General features: G+C 44.1%; 1 protein-coding gene across 5 annotated transcripts; it reads left to right on the plus strand.

Annotated features, from left to right (window-relative positions):
* Positions 1-772: 772 nt before the first annotated feature.
* FOXP3 (forkhead box P3) lies at positions 773-25659 on the plus strand. Of its 5 annotated transcripts, XM_082205874.1 has the most exons (10): positions 1312-1695; positions 5127-5294; positions 17192-17327; positions 18680-18788; positions 18873-18999; positions 19758-19824; positions 20942-21116; positions 21978-22054; positions 23479-23577; positions 25278-25659. In XM_082205874.1, exons 3-10 carry the CDS (start codon positions 17208-17210, stop codon positions 25530-25532), a joined length of 1029 nt encoding a protein of 342 aa, XP_082062000.1. In that variant the 5' UTR covers positions 1312-1695; positions 5127-5294; positions 17192-17207; the 3' UTR covers positions 25533-25659. The 5 variants fall into 5 exon arrangements, with proteins under 5 accessions (XP_082062001.1, XP_082062000.1, XP_082061999.1 ...); XM_082205875.1 differs by lacking the exons at positions 1312-1695; positions 5127-5294 and adding an exon at positions 773-900; XM_082205873.1 differs by lacking the exon at positions 1312-1695 and having other exon boundaries at positions 2271-5294.
* The last annotated feature ends 88 nt before the right edge of the window (positions 25660-25747 follow it).

Raw genomic sequence — 25747 nt, forward strand, 5'->3', positions numbered from 1 at the left:
TCCAGCTGTAGAGCCCAGTAGTTTGGGGGCCCATCTTCAGGACACAGCTTAAGCCACACAATAAATATCCGTCATTGAATCTATATACCGGTAATTACGTATATTTAATGTAATACAGTACACAAACAGGCGCCTCTTCCAGGCCAGCCTGGAGCCGCGAGGAGGCAGCTGCCCACGGACGGGGCCTCGAAGCCGGGGCCGGGCTGCCCAGGAGGGAAGGGGGGGCGCTGTCGCTCCTTTCTGTCTCTCCCCCCCCCCCCCGCCATGCCAATCGCCTTCCCGCTAGCTGGATTCTCGAGGGGGGGGTGAAGAGGCTCCCGCAATGCCTGCTGGGGGGTGTAGTTTCAGTGGGAAGGAGAACCAGCGTTTTTTCCCTTTTAGGAGAGGGGGCCGTTTAATTCCCCCTCGTTCCTCGAAGAACCCGACTCTTCGGGTTTGCTGTGGTTTTGGCATCCATGGTCACGCCTGGGCCGCTCTACATGCCTCGGAGGACTCTACTCTATGACCACCAAAGCGCGGGAAACCGGGGCGGTCGAGGCTCTTTGCCGCTCGGCCTCAGGCGGCCTTTGCGACGGGCTCGGCCGGAGGGCGGGGCGGAATTAGCGGTGCAGTGGGGGAGCTCTTCCCCTGGGGCATTTCTGCCTGCCATGAGGCTGTTGGCGGTGTTTTGGGGGCGGGTGGGGCGGCTCCACGGCCCCCCCGGAGGGAGAGGCTGAGCTTCAGGCCCCCGGAGACGGGGAGGGAAGCTTCGCCTTCCTTTGGGATTCTCCCTCGAGGGCCGCGGAGTTTTCCCTCCGGAAGTGAAGATGCGCCGCAGGGCTGCAAGCCCTTTATTCTAAAACAAACGGGGCTGCAATCTCCTCCCTGTTTACCTGGGAGGAAGCCCGAAAACGAACCGAGGTGGATTTTTTTTTTGGGGGGGGAGTCATGATTGTAGCTAATCCTGTTTGAAGGGTAGTGGCTGAGGGCTATTTATTTTTGTGCTATGTTTTGTTGTGCAAGTTTTTAGAGAGTTCTCCCCCCCAAAAAAAAACCATAGACACACCACACAAATTATCCCAGATCTTTCATCAGGAGCTGAAAGCTACTATCTCCTCATTGGTAAATTGGGGTTCTTACAGGAAATTAAAGGAAACAAACAGTAACACAGGCCTTATGCTTTGTGTAACTTGCCAGACCTGGAGCTTTCAAGTGGAGCTCTTTGGGATTTTCCTGACTTTGGAACATGTGACTGGTTTCAAATCCCAATACAGTGGTACCTCGGGTTAAGTATTCGTTCCGGAGGTCCGTTCTTAACCTGAAACTGTTCTTAACCTGAAACTGTTCTTAACCTGAAGCACCACTTTAGCTAATGGGGCCACCCGCTGCGCCACCAGAGCACAATTTCTGTTCTCATCCCAAAGCAAAGTTCTTAACCCAAGGTACTATTTCTGGGTTAGCGGAGTCTGTAACCTGAAGTGTATGTAACCGAGGTACCACTGTATAGCATTTCAGAAACCATAACCTTCCTTCCAGCAGTGTGTGTATGTTCCTGTGTGAATTGGGACTTCCTAGTAACTTTAATATTATTATTATTGATTACATTTTTATGCCACGTTTTCTCCAAATAGGTTCAAGGTGGTGCACATGGTTCTGGTTCTCCCCATTTTATCCTCACAACAAGCCTGTAAAGGAGGTTAGGCTGAGTGGTCCAAGGTCACCCAGTGAGCTTCATGGCCGGGAGGGGGGGGGAGTGTCCAAAACTCTAGCCCAGGGGCCAGCAAACTTTTTCAGCAGGAAGCCAGTCTATTGTCCCTCAGATCTTGGGGGGGGGGGACTAAATTTTGAAAAGAAAAATGAACGAATTCCTATGCCCCACAAATAACCCAGAGATGCATTTTAAATAAAAGCACACTTTCTACTCATGTAAAAACACGCTGATTCCCTGACCATCCGTGGGCTGGATTTAGAAGGCGATTGGGCTGGATCCGGCCCCGGGCCTTAGTTTGCCTACCCCTGCTCTAGCCACTATACCACTCTGGCTCTCAGTATAGTGAAATAAAATTGCCAACACATTTGTAAAGCTAAGCAGGGTCTGGTATGGTTTCAAATTGGATGGGGGACTGCGTGTTGAGAATTCCAGCATAGCAGGGGGTGGACTACTAGATGACCCTATGGGTCTCTTCCAACTCCACAATTCTATGATTCTAAGTTTTGTGGGGTCTTTAAAAGACTGGCCAATGCATAAAGTATATTGGGCTAGTGTTGTTAATAAGTGTGCTAAGATTTTTAATTAACCCTTTTTGAGGCTGCAAATAATTTTTTGTGTAAGGCAACTGTTCCGTTCAACCTCCACACGGGCTGCCCAGTCCACTGGGGGGGGGGAGTGTACAACACTTGCCCTCCCCCAGGCACCAGCAACCCCAGCTATGCCACTGTCAACATAGACATTGAGTCCCTGTCAGGATAAAAAGACAGAGAATACTACTACTACTACTACTACTACTCCTACTAATTTAGAAGGCTTCTAGTTTCGGCCTAACAAGGTTGTGGGGAATTAAACAAGGATGTACACTAGCTTGAACTCCTTGGAGGAAAGGTGGGGTATGATTGCAATTAATAAATAACAAATTAAACAAATAATGAAAAAATAGAGTACACATACAAGTCTGCAAGGGCAGCACTGTGTTCCTCCTCCAAGGACCAATCCTAAAATATTCCAGAGGTACCTTAACACCTTAACTTAGCTACAAGGCACACTGGGAATTGTAATTCTTTCTCCTTGATGAGTTTCCTTCAGGGCTGATGATAGTCACCAAGGCAAATGTCCTTTACTCCCCGCCCTGCCCCCCCCTTCATACTGTGGCTGTCAACAGGTGGCAGTTTTGTGCTGCGTGCCAAACATATGCAGGACTCGGCTCTATCACTGCCAGCATTGCCATGGCGCCTGACACCAGTGAGAGGGGGGAAAACAAAGAAAAGTGCCAAAGCTTCCCTCACAAGTGTGAATTTGTGTCTTTGTGCTCTTGCTGGGAGTTCGCCCCTGGGGCTCAGACTGAATACTTTCCTTAGACAATCAGTTTTCCATTGCCCATATGGTGGCCGTTGGTTGCCACCCTGGCACAAACCAATTGAGAAACAGGGTTTCCTCCATGGCACCACTGCCACATAGCCAGTGTTATCCCTTTCACTTAGATTTGGAGTAGGAACATAGAGATAAAATGGAAGAGAATGGCAGTTGCCGCTAGCGACACTTTGTTGGTACTTAGGGCCACCTAAAAAGGCCTTGAGGGCTGCATGTGGGAGGTGTTGGACCATCCTGTTTTACTTTGTAGTTGCCAAATCTGTCAACTAGGGCAGGCTCAAGACATTTTGCTGCCTGAGGCAGAGCAGCACATGGTGCCTCTCTCCCCAAAGTCGAGGTGCATATTAGTACCCACAACTGGTCAAATTATTTGGCACCCAAAACAGAACACCCCACAACAACCTCTCCTTGGGAGTAAATAGAAAAGAATAATATGTACATTACAAAACAACCATCTGCTGACCTTTCTTGACACACCCAGAATTATATGCCAGAGGCAACCACCTCACTTTGCCTAATAGTAGAGCTGGCTCTGCAATCAACAATGCCTGAAATATTTTGGGATTGCATGTGAAGGGACTTTTGATGGAGTTAACATTCAAGACAATCCAGCATAAGGGGAGAAAGGAGTAGGGTGGCTATGTGTCTTCCTTAAAAGACAACAGTCCTGTTTGAAGAGGTCCTCAATCAAAAGAGCTGTCTGGTCAAGGAGCAATTTTAAGATAAATAACTATGGAAAGGGAAGTCGAAGCCTATCAGCAATTAGCACCTGGACAGCTACAGTGGGGTATATTATATTTCTGATTAAGAATTAAATTACCGTATATCAATTATTTCTAAATTGGAATCTTTCTCCTTTTGATAGGGATACCTTCCTTCTTCTTTGGTTAAGTACCATGTATATGGTCACCTTGCAGACAAACTATTTAAATAAGTACATTAGTAATTGGATTTTATTTTCCCCTGCCTTGGTGGTTTGATGCTGTTGTCAGTGGTGCTGTCAGAACAGGAGTTGCAGTGCCCTGCCTCAGGAGCATGAGGTTCAGGATGGCTTTCAAACCTAAGGTGCTGGCTATGCACAAGTTGACATACCAGTTAGAGTCCTCACTCATAAAACCATTAAGTCCTGAAACTAAAATTGCTTAACTGTACCACTCATGGAACTTTGTCCTATTTATCAGAGACAGATGCTTCCAGAAAATATAGTAAATCACTATTCCTATTTTGCTTATCAGTGAATACTTTTTAACAAATTATGTGTGCTGCCAAAATAATTAAAATATCAGGTTTCAGCCACTTTCCCCAAGTCTCTAGAAATTAAATATCTGGGATAGTATTCAAGTATGTTTTACTTAGAGTCATTAAAATTAATGAACATGCCTAAGTTAGGTCCATTAATTTCAGTAGCTCTTCTCTGAGTAAAACTTAGTTGAACGCCATTCCTGGGAGTGAGGAGGTGGGGGGGGGGGTTGCATCACTTCACTAGTGCACAAACCTGCTCATGTACACATGTGCACACTAAAGTATCATGCAGTTCACAGTTTGGCAGGTCAAGAGGCAGGCAGCTGAGGTGAATTTTGAAGCGTTGATACCACATTATAAGTAATACATGATTAGAAATATTCTACCATATACTGAACTGAAAGCAAATGCTCCCTTGGATTTCAAATCAGGGTAAATAAGCACAGAGGAGAAGCTTCACCAGTGCATGATGGTGGTTGAAGGATGTTCTGGCAGTGAGAAATGTGGAACTCGTTCGTAAAAGTTCTGTGGGTCAGTGTTATTAGAAATGTTACACAATCAATTGTCCTTTTTATAGTTATATTTCCTCTAAATGGTCTAGTGTGATTTCTCCTGTGTATTTGTATAATTTTGTATGACACACAAACTCGCATAACCCATATACCTACATTTCTGTGTCTGTGTGGTTAAGCTAAAGTCAGAGACAGTTCTGTTGCATTTGATTTCTCAAATGAGGAAAGAAAAAAATGTTGTTCTTGAGCAAAAGGGTAGGTTGACACAGACAAAAAGATCGAATTTTTCATAATTTCCATATAGTCAGAGGAGAAAAAGTACCTCAACCCTTGGTGATAAGCAGAGTACATAGAGAAATTGGGCTGTGACAAGGCCTGCCTGTGGCTTCCTCGTGATATAAATACTGGTTTGTTTTTGAGGATTCTTCACTATTTATCCATCTGCTGACCTCATCTGATCGGAAAAGCCCCAGGCGGTAAGTTGATTTGCTTTTCAGAATATTTGAGCTTGAAGGATTTGATAAAACCATTCTTTGCATTAGGATGGGGGAGATACCCATAAAATGGGATGAATAAAATCGTTGATTATAGTTCAATTTGGGTCAATCTAGAATTATTAGACTATAAGCCGGTGAGATAGAGTCCGACCTCTGACTTGCAGCAGTCATTCTCTGGCTTGAAAATGAGCAAGGCCAGATTCTGTTATTTGTCCTTCTAGCAACGGAGTGGCTGAACGGACTATATTCTGTTAGACCTGAAGTTCACCTGTCACAGAACTTGAAGTGACAGGTTTAATATAAACCACTGGACTTGAGAATAGTAACTTCGCTTCTCCAGGGTATAGAATTTACACACCTTATTTTTTTTCAGTGGCACCCCATCCAAATGAACCTGTTTATGTTCTCATTTATCTTGTGTACCTGCTAACACTGGTGCATAGGCTTGCAATGTCTATTGGGGTGGGAGAAATGTAACTCACTCAGCTTTGTTAGTTTTGAAATACTAACGAATATGGTATTTTGGAGCTAGGAGTTCGTGGTGAATAGCAGGAGAAACAATAGACGAAAGGAAGTACTTCTTCACATCACACATAGTTAAGTTAGAGAATTTCCTACTACAATGTGTGGTGATGGTCCCCAACTTGGATTACTTTAAAGGGGGATTAGACAAATTCATGGATGATAAGGTTATCAGTGGCTACAAGCCATGTTGATGATGACCGTATCATCCAGCACGTATCAGATGCTGGGGACAAACAAAATAAAAGGCTTTGTAGAGGCATTCAGTTGCTCAGCGCTGCAAACAATAATGATAAATTAAATCAACTAGCAAGACTGTTATTGTGTACTTTTGAACAAGCTTCTCCACAGATGGCAGTGATGGGCATTTCCATATGTACAAAAGGAGGTGTGCATAGAACATCCCTCTCTACTGAAGCCACTTGGAAATATTTTGCATGGTGAAAACTCAAACATAGAGCTTACTAAAGCCAATTCACATTTGCTTGATTGGGGCAGTTTACTTTGGCTTAATCATTTATTGAGTTATACAACCTTTTTAGGAGTCTAAAGCAGGGGTAGGCAACCTAAGCCCCGTGGGCCGGATGCGACCCAATCGCATTCTCAGTTTGGTCCAGGAATCAGCGTGTTTTTACATGAGCAGAATGTCTCCTTTTATTTAAAATGCATCTCTAGGTTATTTGTGGGGCCTGCCTGGTTTTTTATATGAGTAGAATGTGTGCTTTTATTTAAAATGCATCTCTGGGTTATTTGTGGGGCATAGGAATTCGTTCATTTCCCCCCTAAAAAAATATAGTCCGGCCCCCACATGGTCTGAGGGATGGTGGACTGGTCCACGGCTGAAAAAGGTTGCTGACCCCTGGTCTAAAGGGTATCTCTCTACCTTTAGGTATTTCTAAATGTATTTATTCCTCCACTAAATTTGAGTTAAAATGCTTGACAAAATGTTGTGACATACAACATCCCATATGGAATATTAATTATGGTTTCCTAAAATGGTATTATTAATTTGATTTTAGTCTCTCCGTCACCTTTTTCAATTGGTTGAGACTTTTAATTGTCTTGCCTCATTGCAACTTGAAAGGCAGATCAAAGGTAGCATGATATATACATTTTAAATTTACTATTGGATTTAGACATGAAGGAAGAGAAGGCAAGAAAAAAAGGAGGGAATTCACTTTCTGATATTGCAGCTCTGGGTGATTTAATATAAATTAGCTACAATTTGAGATGTGATGTAACAGTTCCTGTTGAAAATCTTGGAATATCTCAGTAATTTCTCTTGGTTCTTTGCAGTAACATATTGCACTCAGTAGTTTAATTGATCCACGTATTATATGCATTATATTTATTATATATCACAAATTGCCCTAGAGCAATGCTCCCCTACTTGACACCCTTCAGATATTTTGGATTATAGCTTCTATTAGTCTTAACCAGGAAGGCTGTTGGACCAGTTCAAGGTCTATTTAGACATGTACTTGTACATGTACTTGTATTGTCCCCACCTCCAGCTGGAAAGTCAATATGGGATAGCTAGAGCATTCAAGCAGAGGGGGCAAGGATCCTGAATACCTCAGTTCTACTCTCATACCAAGAGGCATGAGGGTAGAACTACACTATGCGGTACATGCAACAATGTCCAGTAAAAATGAATGGCCACTTCTATTAGAGCAAACTCTGTTGGAGTGGAGAAGATTGTGTTTAATTCTTGCCCAACTCTCTACTTTTTCCCACAATTCATTTCCACCAAACACTTACCTTAAAAGAGTTCCAGGTGCTTCCTTGCTTGTGGATGTGGATGGGTGGGTGGTGAGTTCCAACAGAAAAGTGACAGGTGCGGGGGCAGAGGGTGAAGCACTCCCTTCCCATTGCTGTTTCTCCTCCACAAATCTCCTCCTACTGAAATGACTTTGCCGAAAATATAAGCTTTCAGTGAAGTTTTGTTATACAGTGTATAATATACACAGTTTTATATATAACATTGGTTAAGTTCTGACCTCAAGAAGGAAAATAATACGTAGGAGGCAGCAATGGGCAATTAATAGATCATGGCCCATCTCTTCCAGACAAGAATTCCCAGCAAAAGTCAATAGAACAATTGGATGGTTTTAATTGTAGACTAGAGGGGTTATTAGGGGACGCGGGTGGCGCTGTGGGCTAAAGCCTCAGCGCCTAGGGCTTGCCGATCGAAAGGTCGGCGGTTCGAATCCCCGCGGCGGGGTGCGCTCCCGCTGCTCGGTCCCAGCGCCTGCCAACCTAGCAGTTCGAAAGCACCCCCGGGGGCAAGTAGATAAATAGGTACCGCTTACCAGCGGGAAGGTAAACGGCGTTCCGTGTGCGGCTCTGGCTCGCCAGAGCAGCGTTGTCACGCTGGCCACGTGACCCGGAAGTGTCTCCGGACAGCGCTGGCCCCCGGCCAATAAATGTGAGATGGGCGCACAAACCCCAGAGTCTGGCAAGACTGGCCCGTTTGGGCAGGGGTACCTTTACCTTTAGAGGGGTTATTGCGTGCCGGGGGGTTGGGGGTGGATACTGTATTCATCGTATATAGAGAGAGATCCTACACCTCTCCCATTATATCTTCTGTCTCTGAATTAAGGGGGACTGCATAGCATCTCACAGCAAACTCTTTAGGAGTCTTCTAGATCAACCATCCCATATGATATAATAATAGTAAATTCAGATGGTGACTGCCAACATGACTGTAGCCGAAATGGGGCCAATGAGGAAATATAGGAAGGTATCTGCACTCAGCAGGTTTGGTGGGAAACCAAGGTTTATAGAACTATAACAACCTTTTTTTTAAAAAAGAGCTGGTTTGGAGTGTTGGTTAGAGATAGACTATGACCTGTGAGACCAGGGTTCAAATTCCCACGGTGCCAGGAAGCCCATTGGATGACTTTGGGCCAGGCACTGACTCTCCGCCTAACCTACCCAACACGGTTGTCTGGGTAAAATGGAGAGAAGTATGTGTGCCACCTTGAGCAGTGGGATATAACTGCAAAAATAAAGAACAAACAAGGGGGACAACCACCCCCAAAGACAACACAATAAGAACTGAGCATACTCAGCGCACACTGATTGTTGACTAATTTGGAAAACCCAAATGGAAATCTGGCGTGGGGTGGAATAGCCCACTGGGGAAGGGCATGATTGGTGCCTGGCTGACATGGGGGGGGGGTGAACTAGCATTTTTTTGAAGGTCCCTGTTATACTTCAGCATCTGTTTTTGGCCTTCATTAAATGTAATTTCTTGCCACTAATATAGAAGTTCAGAATGGTTGATAATTTAGATAAATTTGGTTTGCAGTTTCGATATCTGAATTAACCATCACACATTAGAAGCCAGTTGGTTTACTGTGCTTATCTCCTTGCTGATATCCCACATAAACAAAAATGCATCCATAAGGAGACACAAGGAGGCATGTTTGAGACTCTGAAACAACTTACATTGGAATAAAATCTCAATGGACATGGAATAACTGGTACTCGTTGATTATAGTCATAGCCATTAATGTGTGCCTATTTCCCTCACGTACCTATGATTCCCTGAGAAGAGGGCTTGATTGCTATTCTGGGAATTGTAGTTCTGCGAGGGCACTAGGGGTCTCCTAACAATGCTTAGCATCCTTAACAAGCTCATTCCCAGGATTTTTTGGGGGAAGCCATGACTGTTTAAAGTGGCATAATATGGCAGATGGGACCTATGTTTTTGGAAAGTGAGGAAGACCTACCCTTTTACTATTCTGTAACTTAAGAATTCTTAAAACAGATGGTTAAAGAAGGTTCAAATGCTTTAACTCTGTGTTAGTTGGGCCTGAGTGCACATTGTATGCTCGAGCTGGATATTTTTTTTAGTGGGCCATTGTATTTCCAACCCTCAGTCCACTAAAGCGACCATGTGAAGGGAATTTTTAACCTCACGGAAGCGGTTAGATGCTCGGTTTGACGTATAGGAAAGAACTCAGCATTTGGCACCAATACCATATGACGCACATTCGCTGGGAACAGGTGTCAGCAATTTGAAACCCATTGTGGGGTGGCATTTTCTCCCCCTTTCTAGGAAATGAACATAGGCAAAGCTTACTGATAACAAGTAAGATGACATCAAAACAGGTTGAGGGAAGGGTGTGGCGTCTAGCGGTTAGAGGAAGGCTGAAGCGGGGGGGGGATCTTGATGGGGGGGCGCTTTTTACACCGGCATACCAGCTAGAGGACTCTGTTGATGAGCACTATAAATGTTGTAGTAAATAATAATAATAATAATAATAATAATAATAATAATAATAATAATAATATATTCCACTGATAACTCATGGATATACTAGTGTTGTGTGTGCCGCAATCTCTGAGCAGCAGTGAGATAGACTTTAGGGGTTCCAGTGCCCACCTGAGGTTCGGTTTTCTTTGAATGAAGCTCAACAGAAACTACACATACTGTATCTACAATCTGAGCACAGGGTGGAAGGCTCGAGGCATTGACACTCCAACAGATCTTGTTTTCCTATTAGGTTTCCATTTCCAGAGGTCCTACAGCTTCAGCCAAACTCTCTCATACATTGGCTCTGGCTATTGTTCTCCTTCGTACAAGATGATGTTGTGGCTGGTCAGGTGACAGGGTGAGGAAAATGCCTACTCCCCTCCTGGAGAACATCATGAACCTAGTTGTCTCTATGGTAGCATGGCAACCTTTTTAGTTGTGCAGTTAGGAGTGCTTACCTGAGTCAGCTAGACCATTAACCTAACAAAGAAACTGGGTAAACCAGTTCAGTTATTTCTTGAACAGGCCTTCATTTTGTAGCTACAAAACCACTGGCTTGGTTGGGGGGCCATGGGCATCATCCAAACCAATCCCTAAGTCCTATAATACTATTTTTATTTTGTAGTCCTTAGGAAGCATGATATGTAAATGCCGCCTGTCAATAGCACTTCCGGATTGGAACTGGACAAACCAAAGCCTCATCCAAATTCCTCATCCAGTTCATCTCTACAGTGCCTAAATGTAGTAGGCTGGTTTTGTACCCTTCTGTCCGCCATGCGACTCCAGTAGCCCCATGAAGGGATACAGAGATCTCACAGTACGACTTCACAGCACTTCCACAGACCTGTAGCTCCTAGGATTCTTGGAGAGGCAAGCCATGTCTGCTAAACCAGTCTCTCTCTTTTTTTAAAAAATAATATTTATTACTTTTTCAACAATTTAAACACTACACAAAAAAGAACAATAAAAAGAACAATACAATACAATACACAAACACTACATAACACTAACAAATTAATCTGACAAAATAAAACAAAAACAATTTAAAACACCTCAAACAATTTCAATATCTTTCATTCACTTATTTCAACGACCTCCTCACACCTCCCTTTTTGTATTCCACTTCTGTTAATTGTTTCAGCAATTCCTTTCCATCTTCCTCTGTTTCCTATCCTATAATTATCTTAACACATTCTAACCTTATTTTTCCCTTTAATAATCTATTAATCTATTTATACTTAATTCCTTATAACATTTCTACTAAAGCCATATAACTTCATTCCAACATTCTTCTAACATTCATTAATTTTACAATATTTCTATAAATAGTCTTTAAACTTTTTCCAGTCTTCTTCCACCGACTCTACTTCCTGGTCTCGGATTTCTGCCAGTCATTTCAGTTCCATATAGTCCATCAATTTCATCTGCCATTCTTTCCGGGTGGGTAAATCTTGTGTCTTCCAGTACTTCACGATGAATACTCTTGCTGCTGTTGTTGCATACGTAAAAAAAGTTCTATCCTTCTTTAACACCAATTGGCCAACCATGCCCAGGAGAAAGGCCTCTGGTTTCTTCAAAAGGGTATATTTAAATACCTTTTTCATTTCGTTATAGATCATCTCCCAGAGTGTCTTAATCCTTGGGCATGTCCACCAAAGGTGAACTCTAATCCTCAGATTCGTATGTTTTTCTTTAAGTTCAATCATAGCAAGTGTCAACTTATGTTCATCAAATTGCCTCTAGGGCTGGGACTCTCTCTCTCCAGTTGTATTACTTTACATTCAGCAGCAACGGCTTTCTCCCTGGCTTCCTCCGCAGTTTGCCGTATCAAAGTAGATTCCTGTGTCAATTTCTGAGTGGTTTCTTGCTAAACCAGTCTCAAACTTAAAATGCCCTTAGTCTAATAGGGTTACATTTATGGTACAGTCAAATCTTGTCCATAGCTGTTGCTGAAAAATCAACTCCAAAATTAAGGTACAGTAGAGGACAATCAAAAAAAGATTTGTTTTCAGTTATATGGCAGACAATTCTGTCATTTAAACAGTGGCAACAATGTTCAAACGCCTCCAGTGAAATGGATTTCTTAGTAACTCTTCAGCTTCAAGTGAGAATATCATTAAGACCCCAAGGACAACACCCTGATACTTACAAGTAAAACAAATATTTTAAAAGAGCATGCTACTACCTTCCAATATCAGTGCTATTTTTCCAAGGGAAAGACCCACTGAGCTAAATGGACTAACATTAGTTATGTCTATTGATTTCAGTGGGTCTCCCTTCTGTAAGACCAGCATTGGACAAAACATCTTTTCAAAAGGATGCACTTTTCCTCAGCATCTTCAGAAACCTATTCTATTATAGTTAGGTGTTTGTTTACTTGACAGGTGCTCCTTTCCCCCCAAATCATTTCATTTTACATAAAATATCAATTCTTAGCAACCCGCGCCAGCACTTGGGGTGGACCAAAGTTGTTGAGCTTTTCTTAGGGCAGCCAATTTCAGGCAGCGCCCAATATACCCAGCTACCGTCATGCTGCCCTCAAGCTCCCCTGCTGCCTGGAATCCCACCCCCAGATGCACAGCAGCCACCATGCCACCCTACAGACCCCCGTGCCACTCTAAGCCCACCCACCTACCCCTTGCTAACTACGCTACTGCTTGACGTCTCCCAGGCTTCTGTTGCATTTTGGCAGAACAAAGGTGCTAGTCCTTTTGCAAGCAAACTATGGCCCAGTGGGAAGATGTTATGTCAGCTAGTGATACAGAACAGTTTCTTATGCCCACTACTCTCTTTAGTCAGCACTGCTTGTTGCCAATGTACCAAATGTGGAAGATATAGAAGCAAAATGCGCATACATAAAGACATTTAAGCAACTGTGTGTGCGTGTGGGAGTCTGGGAAATCTAGTGTGCTGCCTCCTAGTGGCCACCCGGCCGTAGTAACCACCAAGCAGCAGGTTCTTTGGATCTCAGCAAATGGAGGGCAACATACGTACACTTAAGCAACCTTTATTAACAATTATAATAATAACCATAGAAACAGGTGCTAATATACAAAACAAAGATAATTAAAGGACATTAGCAGAGAGGCAGATTAACAATATAGAATAAAATAATAACTAACAAAAACTATAAAGCCAATAATAACTAATATAAAATATAATGCCATTAGTATAGGCAATAAGCAAAGATTTTTGGCGAGAGAAATAATAACAGATATAGTCACAGAATAGTTTCAGCTTCACATCTTCTCCCGCCCTTGGAGATCTCTGGTGCTTCAGGCAGGCAGTTCTAACTTAGGCTCAAGAGCCTTATCTTCACCCTCTGGAATGGTTCATATCAAGAGCTCATTGAATTGATGGAGTTGGGGCCTTATATAGTGTCCTGGAGCAGCTTCCCACTGTTTCTGCAGCAGGTGTTCATGTTGGAATCCCTTTCCCATCCTTTGAAGTTGAAGTATGAGCTGGCTCAGAGCAAAGCCACTCCTTTCTTTCCCATGCCTGTAGCTGCGTTCCTTATCTCAGTGACTATATATGGAAATAGAAGCTAAATTGAAAAACAGGAGCACCATCTACTGGCTGTTTCCCTGGCAATACACCTGGCTGAAGAAGTCTTCTCAGGTGCATGTGCAGGGGTGTTTAAAAGCATGTGCATATGCCTATTTTACTTACTATGTGTTTCCTGAGTAGGGCAGGTTTTTGCAGCACTGACAATCTGCAGCACTGATCTTTTCATTTCCCTGCCATGCTCGCTGTCCGGTACTTATTTGGGGGGTTAGATGGCATGGACATAAAATAGATTGAGATCTACAGGTAAATTTCTGGGTGACTGTGTAGTTCGACACACATCTCTGACTCTCAGTGGAGTAATCAGGAGTGGATTTCCATGCAGAAGCTCAGAACCCTGAGGAATCAGGCCAGTGGATCACCTAGTGCTGCAGCCAGGTCTTACAGTGACCAACCAGAGGCCTGTGGGAAACCTGCAAGCTGAACCTGAGTTCAGCAGCAACCAGTATTGAGAATAATGATGATGATGATGCCTCCAAGAGTAGAGGTGAAGCAAAACCGTGGCTAGTAGCCACTGATAGGCTTACCCTCCCTGAATTTGTCTAATCCTCTTTTAAAGCCATCTAGTTGGTGGCCATCACTGTGGGAATGAGTTCCAAACTATGGAAGATGGACCTCTTTCATTTGTCCTGAATCCTCCAACATTCAACTCTGGATGAATTCTAGTGTTATGAGAGAGGGAGAAAAACTTCTCCAGCCATTCTCTCCATGCCATGCATAATTTTATACACTGAAAATAATCTCCTTGGCTCAGAATTTTTAAGTGTGTGCTTTTTGCATTGGCTGTTTGGTACTCTCATAAAAAGCCTGCCTGAAGTCTGTCATCCCTTGCTCTAACAGACGACTGGTGTCTCCTTTCTCTATTGTGGCACAGCAGACTCTGGACATTGGCTGCTGGCTGCTGTATGAACCAGGGACTAAGTCATATAGCATATGGGCAAAAGTTGTCCTCTTGCGCCACAGACACTATATACGATCATTTAAACCTCCTGATGCAGCAGGAGACAAGGCAGCTGCTGTTCCTCATGACCATTCCCTTTGCAGTACTGTTTTCCCCCTTCCCTCACCTGCAAACATCCAGGTGTGCCACGCTGCAGATATAATGGAGAGAGATGGCAGGACTAGGTTCCTGGCATTGGCTCTTGGTGTAACGTATTTAAAGGCTCATGTCTTCCATCAGTCTTAGCTAAAAGGCAACCATAAGACATAATATCACTTATTGTGCCAGGCTGGGTAGCAATCTATACCCATGCACCTGTGCAAAAGCCTATGTGGGCAATCTTATCTGTCCTGAGAACAAAAGCTACTATTTGAAATCTATGTCTGAGAAGTAAGTCCTATTGAACTCAGAAGAGACTCAACTCTTAGCAAATATGTTTACCCGCCAAACTGCTTCTACAAATGACGTTTAAATATGCTGGAACATTTCCTTTGGTTTTGCTGCAATTTGAGTTTAAAATTTGCCCAGAATACTAAACATAGCTGCAATCCTGGGAGTAAACCCCACTGAACTCAGGGAGACTTACATCTGAGATGATGTGTATAGGAGTCTCTAGAGCTGTAGTTCTGTCTCCCATTTTCTATCCTGCTTTAGCAACATTCACGCAAGCGTTGCCTTCCATATTAGAATGTACCGTATTTTTTGCTCTATAAGACTCACTTTTTCCCTCCTAAAAAAAGTAAGGGGGAATGTGTGTGCGTCTTATGGAGCGAATGCAGGCTGCGCAGCTATCACAGAAGCCAGAACAGCTAGAGTGATCGCTGCACAGCGATCCCTCTTGCTGTTCTGGCTTCTGAGATTCAGAATTTTTTTTTCTTGTTTTCCTCCTCCCAAAACTAGGTGTGTCTTATGGTCTGGTGCGTCTTATGGAGCGAAAAATACGGTACTCTTCTTAAGTCAACTGTGTAATAAACACAACCATATTTATGTCCTTGGTGAAGATATAAAATCTCTCCCATTCTTTGGATCCCTCCTCAAAAAAACCATTTCCTCATTCCTGGTTGAAAAACTTAGCCTATTACTTTCCCTTGGATTTATCCTGTGTGTGTCCCAAGTCTCAACCACTCCTCCCCAGTTGTTACCCTTGCTTCTCCATTCACAGTGCTGTAGTTTAGATTAGAAATTCCTCAGAGAAGGGACCTGTATTCCCCCCCCCTCTCTCTTACACACACACACAGTTTCAAATCACTCTGGCCTGAAGTACCTTTTATCAAAAGAAAAAATTAAAAAGTAGCTGTCCAGGTTTTATTCTATATATTTCTCTTGAATGGGGAGGCACCACCGAGATTTCAGTTATGATCTAGGCCAGGAGTCAGCAAACTTTTTCAGCAGGGGGGCGGTCCACTGTCCCTCAGACCTTGTGGGGGGCCGGACTATATTTTTTTGGGGGGGAGGGGGGGAGAACGAATTCCTATGCCCCACAAATAACCCAGAGATGCATTTTAAATAAAAGCACACATTCTACTCATGTAAAAACATGCTGTTCGTGGGCCGGATTTAGAAGGTGATTGGGCTGGATCCGGACCCCAGGCCTTAGTTTGCCTACCCATGATCTAGGCAGATCTTTCTGTTTATGCATTGTTAGTTACAACAATAATCTTTTTTCCCCCAGCAGTTCTTTGTGAATAAACTTTACCCACTGAGTACTACACTATTCTGTTTATAAACTCTCTGTAATCACAGTCTAGTTTGGAGGGTTTGTAATTTATTTATTTCATTCATATTTATATGCTACTGTATCATAAAAATATATCACAGTGGTTTATAACAATATAAAACCATAAAACCATACAGTAATGTTAGAAGAATTTTAAGGTCTTGTTATAAGAAAATACTGCTCCTTTTCCCTTATGGGATATCCAAGAGCCAGTATAGAGTCCTTAAGTAGGTCCCCTATTGGAAGGAGAAAGTAACAGGTCAACCAGAGAATATTGAGAAAAAAGGCAGCTAGTAAGCCTGATGTTTATTGAACTGTTGCAACAGGGTCCTCACTATCACATGCAGGAGGCAGGAGGGGCCCAGAACAATGGTGTGGAAGCCCTATATAGACTTTTCACACTGCCCACCCTGCCTACGATGCAGGGGTTCAAAACATTACACTCCAAGAGGATCCTGTTTCTCCCATTGCTGCTGGATGCAAAAAGAAATCAAGAATGCTCAGCTTGCTGCGTTTAAGACTGCACTCAGATTTCCTCCTTACCCACATCATCCCCAGCTGTAATCCTTAAAACAACTGCTCTCCTTCCAACTCTAAAACTCCACTTGAAAGGCTTTTGTCCTTCTAACTAATTATGAGTGGAGAGAGAGGCCCCTCCCATTTGCCCTCTGGCACAGCGCCACCCACTTTGCCCCACTATTACCGGTAACTCATATTTAGTGGGCTATTACCAGGCTGGCTCTTGGCTTGTATTTTAACATGCTAAATCCAGTGTGTGACACCCAAGAATTTGAAGGGAGTCCAGGAACTCCACAAACTCATAACAATACCTTTAATGAGAAAATAAATTTCATGAAATGTTATTGCAGGCGTTCCTCATTCCTGATGCCTGGCTCCAAGCCATCCTCCACTCCACCTCCCCGTCCTCTACCACAGCCCAGTCCAAGAAGAGGTGCCCAGATCCGGCCAACAGTGTTGACTTGTGCTGCACCACGCAAGCAAGAAGTAAGTTGGGGAGTCAACCCCACTCCTAGCAAGCGCCAGAGGTTGTCCTGATCAGACAGTTGCCAAGGTGTACCTGTTGGGATTTTGGTAAATATACTTCTCTAGGCCACTTCAGTCTCTGCCAAGCAGCAGCAAGAGATTCCAAGGGTTTGGCACTTAACCAGGGTTTGTACTTCCTTGGAAAGAGGAGGCACAGCAGAAACAAGTGCCTGTAAGAAATCTGGTATATTCACACACATTGTTTTTTTCTAACAAAGTGTTTAGGGGTACTGTCATTTTTCTACGCATATTGAAATACTGCCCCTCAATGAGACCAAACTTAGCCTCACAAAATGTTTAGGGGTATGCATACTCCTGTCTCTCCCCAGAAAAAAACCACTGTTCATACATATTTACTGTATTTTTCGCTCTATAAGACACACTTTTCCCCCTCCAAAAATTAAGGGGAAATGTGTGTGTGTGTTATGGAGCAAATGCAGGCTCCGTGGCTTCAGTGATAGCAACACGAAGCCTCCGAAGCGCAGTGGGAGCGCTCCTGCCGCGCTCTGGAGGCTTTGCGTTGCTTTTGCTGAAGCCTGGAGAGCGAGAGGGGTCGGTGCGCACCGACCCCTCTCGCTCTCTAGGCTTTGGGTTCCTTTCACTGAAGCCAGGAAGACTCCTGGTTTCAGCGAAAGGAACCCGAAGCCTCCGGAGCGCAGCAGGAACTCCCATTGTGCTCCGGAGGCTTTGTGTTGCTTTTGCTTTTGCTGTTTGTTTTGATTCTAATAATAATAATAAATTTTATTTACACCCCGGCCGAGACTGGGCTCAGGGCGGCTAACACCAAATATATAATACATTAAAAACACAAAATCAAGCGATTAGATTTAAAATACAATTCAAAATCACATTTAAAATCAAAATAAAATTAAGTGGGAACCCACAAATCATAACTGTAGGTGTAAGGAATTAAATGCTCACCAGGCCCGGCCACCCATGCTGGTCCCATATGGGCCAATAGAAAGAACCAAGGAGGCCGCTTACACACGGGGTCCCATAGAAAGAAATAAGGGGGTCAGACAGGGCCCAGACCAAAGGCCCAGTATAACAGCTCTGCCTTGCTGGCCCTGCGGAAAGATTTTGTGGTAAAGAGCATGTTTTCTAGAGGAAAGCTGCTGGACAAATGCAAAACTGCTTGGATCTGTGCCTAGAAAGCACAGGACAAGTGGAAAAACCACTCCAACCCAGGACAAGCAGAAATGTGGATGAGCACTAAGATTCATGGAAGTCTTGGGTTATCCCTATCTTAAAGACTCCAGGAGGATTCACATCTGAGATTCCTGGATTTCATTTGACTCTCTTATTTTCCTCAGGTCACTCACACAGATGGCAGTGAACTGCCCCTTGTCATCCTGCCCCCTTCTGGGTTGTTACTACCCCAGGGAGCCCATTCAGCAAGTTCAGGCCATGCCCCACCCCACAGTAAGTAGAGGCAGGGGAAAGGATGGCATTTGTGAGTGGGAATATAGCAGCTTCCCTACCTATTCTCGTCTGCCTTTGTTTCAGGGAACATCACTGAGAAATGGGACTGGGTTCAGTTCCCAGCCCCCCCTGCACTCCAACCCAGAGAGAGGTCCCCTGCGAAAGGAACACCTATGGACAACGCCCCTTGCTTTCACAGCCATGAGGAAAGGTGAGCTGTCCGACTGCCCTGAATACCTCTTTCGAAACCACAAGTTTCTGGTACCAAAAGCACCCCTACTGGATGCCCTAATTTTTTAAGAAGGTAAACAGGTCTATACCTCCCATTGCAGTTTGCTTTATTAAATATATTTATTCAAATGTATACAAAAAATCATACCCATTACAACATATATTTTTATAATACACTGAAATAAAACAGGATAGCTCGGTTGGTAGAGCATGAGACTCCTAATCTCAGGGCCGTGGGCAAAAGTGGCTGCTCCTGCCACACCTCCTGTGGAGTTGCTAGAGCCACTAAGTAATGGAAGTAAGAGAACCCCCTCTGCCCATAGCAGCTGCCAAATCAGAGTCCCATCAGCAAAACACAGAGACCACACTGCAAACAGGCACCTCTAGGTTGGTTAAAATATTTTGTTTGCTAAGCGGAGAGGGGTCTTGGGTAGGCCTAGGGGCGTTATGCTTCGATGTAGTACTTTTTGGACCTGTTGAACTCCTGTAGTTTGCATTCTGCAAAGCTCCAGTTAGTTTCATTTTCCATTCTTGTTACATAGCAATAAAGGACAGTTATGTTTGAGAGGCCTGCTTCCTTCTGATATGCTTTCCTGTTACCCCAACACAACAAAACACAAAACCAGGATTTTTGTAGGATGGGCCTGAGATTGTGAGCAGGTCCTTGGCATTGTCCTGGAAGAAAGCAAAACAGTTGAACCTAGTGGCTGAATGTCTCGGACTTGTTTTCTCTTGCAGAGTCATGTGCAGAATGCGCAGAGAGTGGCTGGTGCAAGAAGAATTGGTGAACAAATTAGCTCTGCAGGTATGGACAAAGTTGGCAGGTGGTGGGATGAGGGAGGGGGGTGGACGCTGACACAGTCACTGTGAAGGAAGCCTGCAGAACAGAGCGCTTGCTAGGCGTACAGTCCTCCAAGTACAGTGGTACCTCGCAAGACGAATGCCCCGCAAGACAAAAAAACTCGCTAGACGAAAGGGTTTTTGGTTTTTTGAGTTGCTTCGCAAGACGATTTTCCCTATGGGCTTGCTTCGCAGGACGGAAACGTCTTGCAAGTTTGTTTCCTTTTTCTTAACACCGTTAATACAGTTGCGACTTGACTTCGAGGAGCAACTCATAGAACACGGTGTGGTAGCCTTTTTTGAGGTTTTTAAAGACTTTGGTGATTTTTGAAGCTTTCCCGTGCTTCGCAAGACGAAAAGTATCGCAAGATGACAAAACTCGCGGAATGAATTAATTTCGTCTTGCGAGGCACCACTGTATAGCATCTTATGTAGCCAAAATGGCAACACTCACACACAAGAGGGAGCAAGATTTGGGAAGTACATACAGCAAATCTTAACATCTTGTGGAGGAACCTCTCAAATGACCCAGTTTGGGCTGAGCACATGCTCAGTAGGTATGGTGGGGTGAAGAGAGAGGGGAGTGGAATAGAATGGAATGGCTGGGAACCTGAACAGGAGCACCCCACTATTTTGTTGTGGGTCCCGCTAGTTAGCATTATTTTCCCAAAGCCATGAGTTTTTCCAGAGCTGGTGTGTGGAGATTGCATTTAGGTGAAAAAAGAGCAAGAGGAAAGCAAGATTCTTTTTTTAAAAAAGAAATGGCAAGTGAATAGGAGACAACCGCAGGTTGGGGAGAGAACAATGAAGTCTTCTGAGGAGGCAAAAGCTGAGTTTGCTGAATCAGAGAGCTTTCAGCAGGCATGGCCACTGCTGCTTTCTGAAACAACAGCAAAGGCAAAACTTACTCTTTAAATAACAATGAAAAGATTTTCAAGACCCTTTGCACTCTGTCCCTCATTCAGAGGAACTTATATCTGATTGATAACCTAGGTTAAGGGATATGACTAAGCTGGAAGAGGCATGCGTGGTGCATCTAGAAACTGATTGTGCTTTTTTCTCCACCTTCCCCCATGATCTAGCTGGCACAAGAGAAGCAGAAACTGTTAGTCATGCGGGCAGAGTTGGCACCTGCCTTCCTTTCACAGCATCCAGATGCACCAGTGCCAATCATTTCATGCCAGTCTGAAGGGCCAAGGAATGAGTTCGAGGGTTTGGAATGCCACTCTAACAGCCATGGAGCCCACCTCTGTTCAGGTGAGAAGTGTTGGTGGAGAATGGAGGCCAGGTTCCATCCCCTTCACTAAGCTCTAGAAATGGATGGCACATTCCAGCCATTAGATTTCAGGAGTGGGCATGAAATATAAAATTCTGTTGTCTGTTTAGGGTGTGGGGAGGGTTGTCGGAGCCACAACAGGGTTGCAGTGATTGAAAACAATGCCAGTTTCTGAGAAAGGAAATGGGAACAGTTCAGGAGTAATTCTAGCCACACACCGTGGAAACGTCAGAGTCCATGCACTGAATTTCACACCATGTTTTACTCTTAGCCATTCAGGTGAGTCAGTTAGCATACCATCTCACCTCTGCTTGGGGTTCTTGGAGTGCTCTGTGGACTAGTAATGTGTATTCCTATTAAAGGGCATGCCCATATTATCAGTCCCTGGTAACATCATATAGAGACCATGACAATGCTAAGCTCGATTCATGGATGTCCTGGACAGTCAGTCCTGGACGGTCCTCCTTGAACAAGAGGACAAGAGCAACATAGGGGTAATATGGCACCAGTTCCATTTTGAAGCTGATTTGAGGCTGGCTTGTTGTCATGCTGCCTCAGTTTGACAGTTAGAAGTGAGTAAGCATCCTAAAATCTGAGCCTCCTGCCATTTAGATGCTGCATCTGAAGGCTTGATACAAAGAAATGTCCCTGAGCATGAGCAGAGTGCCCTTTCCCACAAGTCGCCACAGTCAGTCTTGACTGCTGTAGAGTTAAGGGATCTCACACAGGTTTGAAGTCTGCCATTTAGGAAAGAGTGTCTCAAGCAGAAGATGATTTGGAACCAGAAATCTCCAGCAAAGAATTGCTCCTACTAACACCTCCAGCCTCATTTCTGTCTACAGAGAGAAGCCCCAGCATAGAATATTACCGTCACACTCTCAACCGCCCACCTTTCACGTACGCTGCCCTTATTCGCTGGGTAAGTTATTTAGCAAAAGGTAAATACGAAATCCCATACATATAGGATACAACTATATTTTTTTAATGTTATGCAGATCTTTACCAGATCAAAACCCCAAAATTTGAATGTTGTTTTCCAGATACAGTATGATTGAATGTCCTTGCAATAGGCACCATTCTTGTTGCCCCTATATGCTATTGCCTCCCTTCTCTACTTCCTGGCTTCAGCAGCACTATCCTTTGCCCACAAACCTCTTCCTTCTCTGTACTCAGTAGCCTTCCACTTGTGTCTGTCTCCTGTAGCCAACAACTTTCTGAAAAGTTCACTGTGTGGTTGCAACACACCCATTAAAGAATGGGATGGGGAATCTGGCCATCCAGATCATCCCATGTGAAAAGAACCTATGGGTCTTGGTGGGCACAAGACTGACACGAGTCACAGGCTTTATTTCCATCATTCCTGCCTACTGGCTATGCTATCTGAGGCTGGTGAGAGTTGCAGTCCATCAACCCCTGGAGGACTTTAGGTTACCTCTATCTGCATTGATAGAAAAAGTTCTATCTGGATTACTAAGACAGTGAGGACTGAAGGGCATCTAAAGGGTGTTTTGGTTTGGGTTTTTAAAAAGCCCATTCATCTGATCACATACTTCACATGGAAGTGTAATTAGTGGCAAGTGGGGGATTATGCCGGGCTAGACCTAGCTGTCAGCAACTCAAGCAGCTATTTTAGGCATCAGTGCTTTAAGAGGTACAATGAAAGGCATATGTCACACATAGAATGCTTGGGCACAGCTCTCCAACAACATACAAGTGTTGAGTTAAGCCTAGTACCCACTGGGGCCCACTTCCAGTGATGTGCATGGCAGCTGTCAGAGAAAACAACATTTCAGCCTACCCTTTGATTCAGGCTCCATAACTTACTGTACAATGCTCGCATGGGCTCTCAAAAAGCAGGGGTTGCCATCTTTCTTGGGCTAGTGGGCATCTTTAGAATTTTGAGCATGCATCACATGGCTGCAATGCACACCTGGCATAACACAAAGTGGCTGCCACATCTAAAAGAGCAGAAAAGGGTGTGGGCATCTGCATCAGTCACTTGCTCAGAGAGTGAGGGATGCTCTTTTCACCTCTCCTTTGTTCAGAAGACAGTGCAACCAGGAACCGAGCAGGAAGAACAAACAGTCCTTTCTGCATTGTGGATTTTTGAGGTGTTATTTACTGAGGCCTTTTGCAGCCACCATAGGACATAGTTGTGGGTACATAGGTGAGCCCTGTGCAAGGCACACTGAACCTCCCTCCCTCCCATCACCTTCTACATGCATCCAATTTAGCACAACAATACCGGGAGCACAGAAGGCCCTTTTGTTGCTCTTCAAGAAGACGCTGAGATACCTTTGCCTCAAAACCAGGCTGTTAACCATACCTGCCTATTACTTGCAGGCCATCCTACAATCTCCTAAGAAGCAGCTCAGTCTGAGTGAGATTTATCGCTGGTTTAACAACTTTGGCTACTTCAGGCACAATGTAACCACCTGGAAGGTGAGGGGATCCCATTCTTAAACTGAGAATCAAGGGGCAGCCTCATCTGAAAGAGCAGAAGAGGCAGAAAACAGGCAGGAGGATATGGACAGAGCAGGCATGAAATGTCCCTCTTTTTAGATTGAAATCTCAACTACTGAGCGAGTGAGATCAGAACCCCCAAGTTTAAAAATTAATTTTTAAAAATCAAAAGGACTTTGATGTGTACACTTTTCAGAATTGGAAACACAATTTCTCCAGACTAGGGAACCAGGACAGAAATGAATGGTGAAAAATGTGGGACAGCACTTTATAAGTATTATAATAATAATGAACAGACTGAAAGAGGTGAGTTTAAGAACCTTGCCTCAGAAACACACCCCACCCAGTAACACTCAAGAGATAATAAAGGTATTTGATTCCGTACTGCCCAAGAAACCATGGGGAAGGCTGATGGCTTAGTCCTAAGTACCCTCAGTAGAAAATCTTCAGGTAGACTGATCTTGGTTAGCTGGAACTATGACTCAGTAGCCTGGTTTGCACATAATGCTAAGCCAAGCTATGGCTTTTGTGTTAATGAGCAAGCTTGCCGGTGCACAGTAATAAAATGGCAGCCTCTTCACTCCTCTCTTGCTCCTGCAACACTACTTGGAGCCAAGCCTTAGTTTAACTTAGCATTATACGCAAACCCAGGCTCATTGTTTGTCTCTCTTCAAACAAACCACGTGCTTTAGACAAGGTTTGTTCTTGGCTTACTGCTCATGGTTGGTTTGGCACAAGACTGAAGTCACAAGACTGAAGTCACACAGAATGTCATGTCAAACTAAGGCTTGGCAGTGCAGGAGGACAAAAGTGGCTACAGTCTTCGTACTGTGCATCAGCACACTTGCATGTTGACACTAAGCCAGGGGTTCCCAAAGTGTGGCCCATGGACTGAGTTTCATTCAAGTAGCCCACGACATGTCTGCAGATTTGCTGTTAAAGACAGGAAATGGATCACCTATCCATCAAACAGTCATACTGATTTTTAATTGTATTTCATTGGTTCTCTTATTTCTTATACTGTTTGAATTCCATAGAATGTAAATTGCAATACATCGAATCATGCAATCATAGAATTTTAGAGTTGGAAGGGACTCCAAGGGCCACATATGCCAACCTGCTGCAATCTTAAAATGTGGTCCCTCATCAATTATAAACAATACTGGACCTTGCTTAGCTTTGCAAATGTGCGAGCAGTTTTATTGCTGCACCACTACAATAAATACCATATAAAAATGTTCTTAATAAAAGAAGCAATAAAAACAATGCCTTACCATTGTTAAAACAGAAAATAAATAATTAAGACCCTAAGCAATGCTCAAGCCCTCTATGGGAGGAAAAAGTTTGGGAAGCACCCACTAAACCACAGCATACATAGCTTAGCATTTGGGGCAAACTGAGGCAGTGTAAGATGGCTTGTTTATTTTACTGTATATTCCTGGGATCACAGTGTTTATTGCAGATGAATACATTTCTATTCATTTCTATAGCAAGTACTTTATAAAATATTAGTTCTAGAACGCCATAGAGCAGGGTTAAGGGGCTGAAGATCCTGCTAAGAGGGCTGAAGGGCACCTGAGGGAGGGGGACTTTGGCAGAGGGACGAGAGTTAAGTCGGGGTAAAGGAGAAGGCGGGTCTAATGGCCAGGGCTCCCTGCCCCTCTTTTCTCAACCAACAGAATGCCATTCGACACAACCTGAGCTTGCACAAGTGCTTTGTGCGTGTGGAGAATGTGAAAGGAGCCGTGTGGACACTGGACGAGTTTGAGTACCAGAAGAAAAGGAACCAGCGTTACTCCACTTATTCACACCCATATCTGGACAGCCAAGAAGCCGCAGGGTCTTCTGCAACCCAGGAGAGATTGGGCCAGCCAAGAACAGAAAGGCGCATCCACCACAGGCTGGAGTCCTCTCCGCACTTTTTGTTTCCTTAGGGACCATGAGCTGAAGGATCGCAGTGCAGACTTCCCCCTGCAGGCGGCCTGGCAGCATGTGTGTGTGTGCACACATGCCCCCCCCCAATCAAGTTGGCTTCTTATAGCCACCAGCTTTCCTCAGCATGCACACACAACCCACAACTGAGCCTGCTTCCAGACAAGAAAGCAATATTGCAAAAAGATCAAATCCAGAAGAGGGGGGAAATGGCAGC

This window comes from Podarcis vaucheri (assembly GCF_965113315.1).
Source record: "Podarcis vaucheri genome assembly, chromosome: 17".
Taxonomy (NCBI): Eukaryota; Metazoa; Chordata; class Lepidosauria; order Squamata; family Lacertidae; genus Podarcis; species Podarcis vaucheri.

Coding starts and splice junctions, on each gene's coding strand:
- FOXP3 (XM_082205871.1), top strand. CDS start 17,082: ATGCTAAATCCAGTGTGTGACACCCAAGAATTTGAAGGGAGTCCAGGA. Junction 18,789..18,872: donor AGGCCATGCCCCACCCCACA/GTAAGTAGAGGC, acceptor CCTTTGTTTCAG/GGAACATCACTGAGAAATGG. Junction 19,000..19,757: donor TTTCACAGCCATGAGGAAAG/GTGAGCTGTCCG, acceptor TTTCTCTTGCAG/AGTCATGTGCAGAATGCGCA.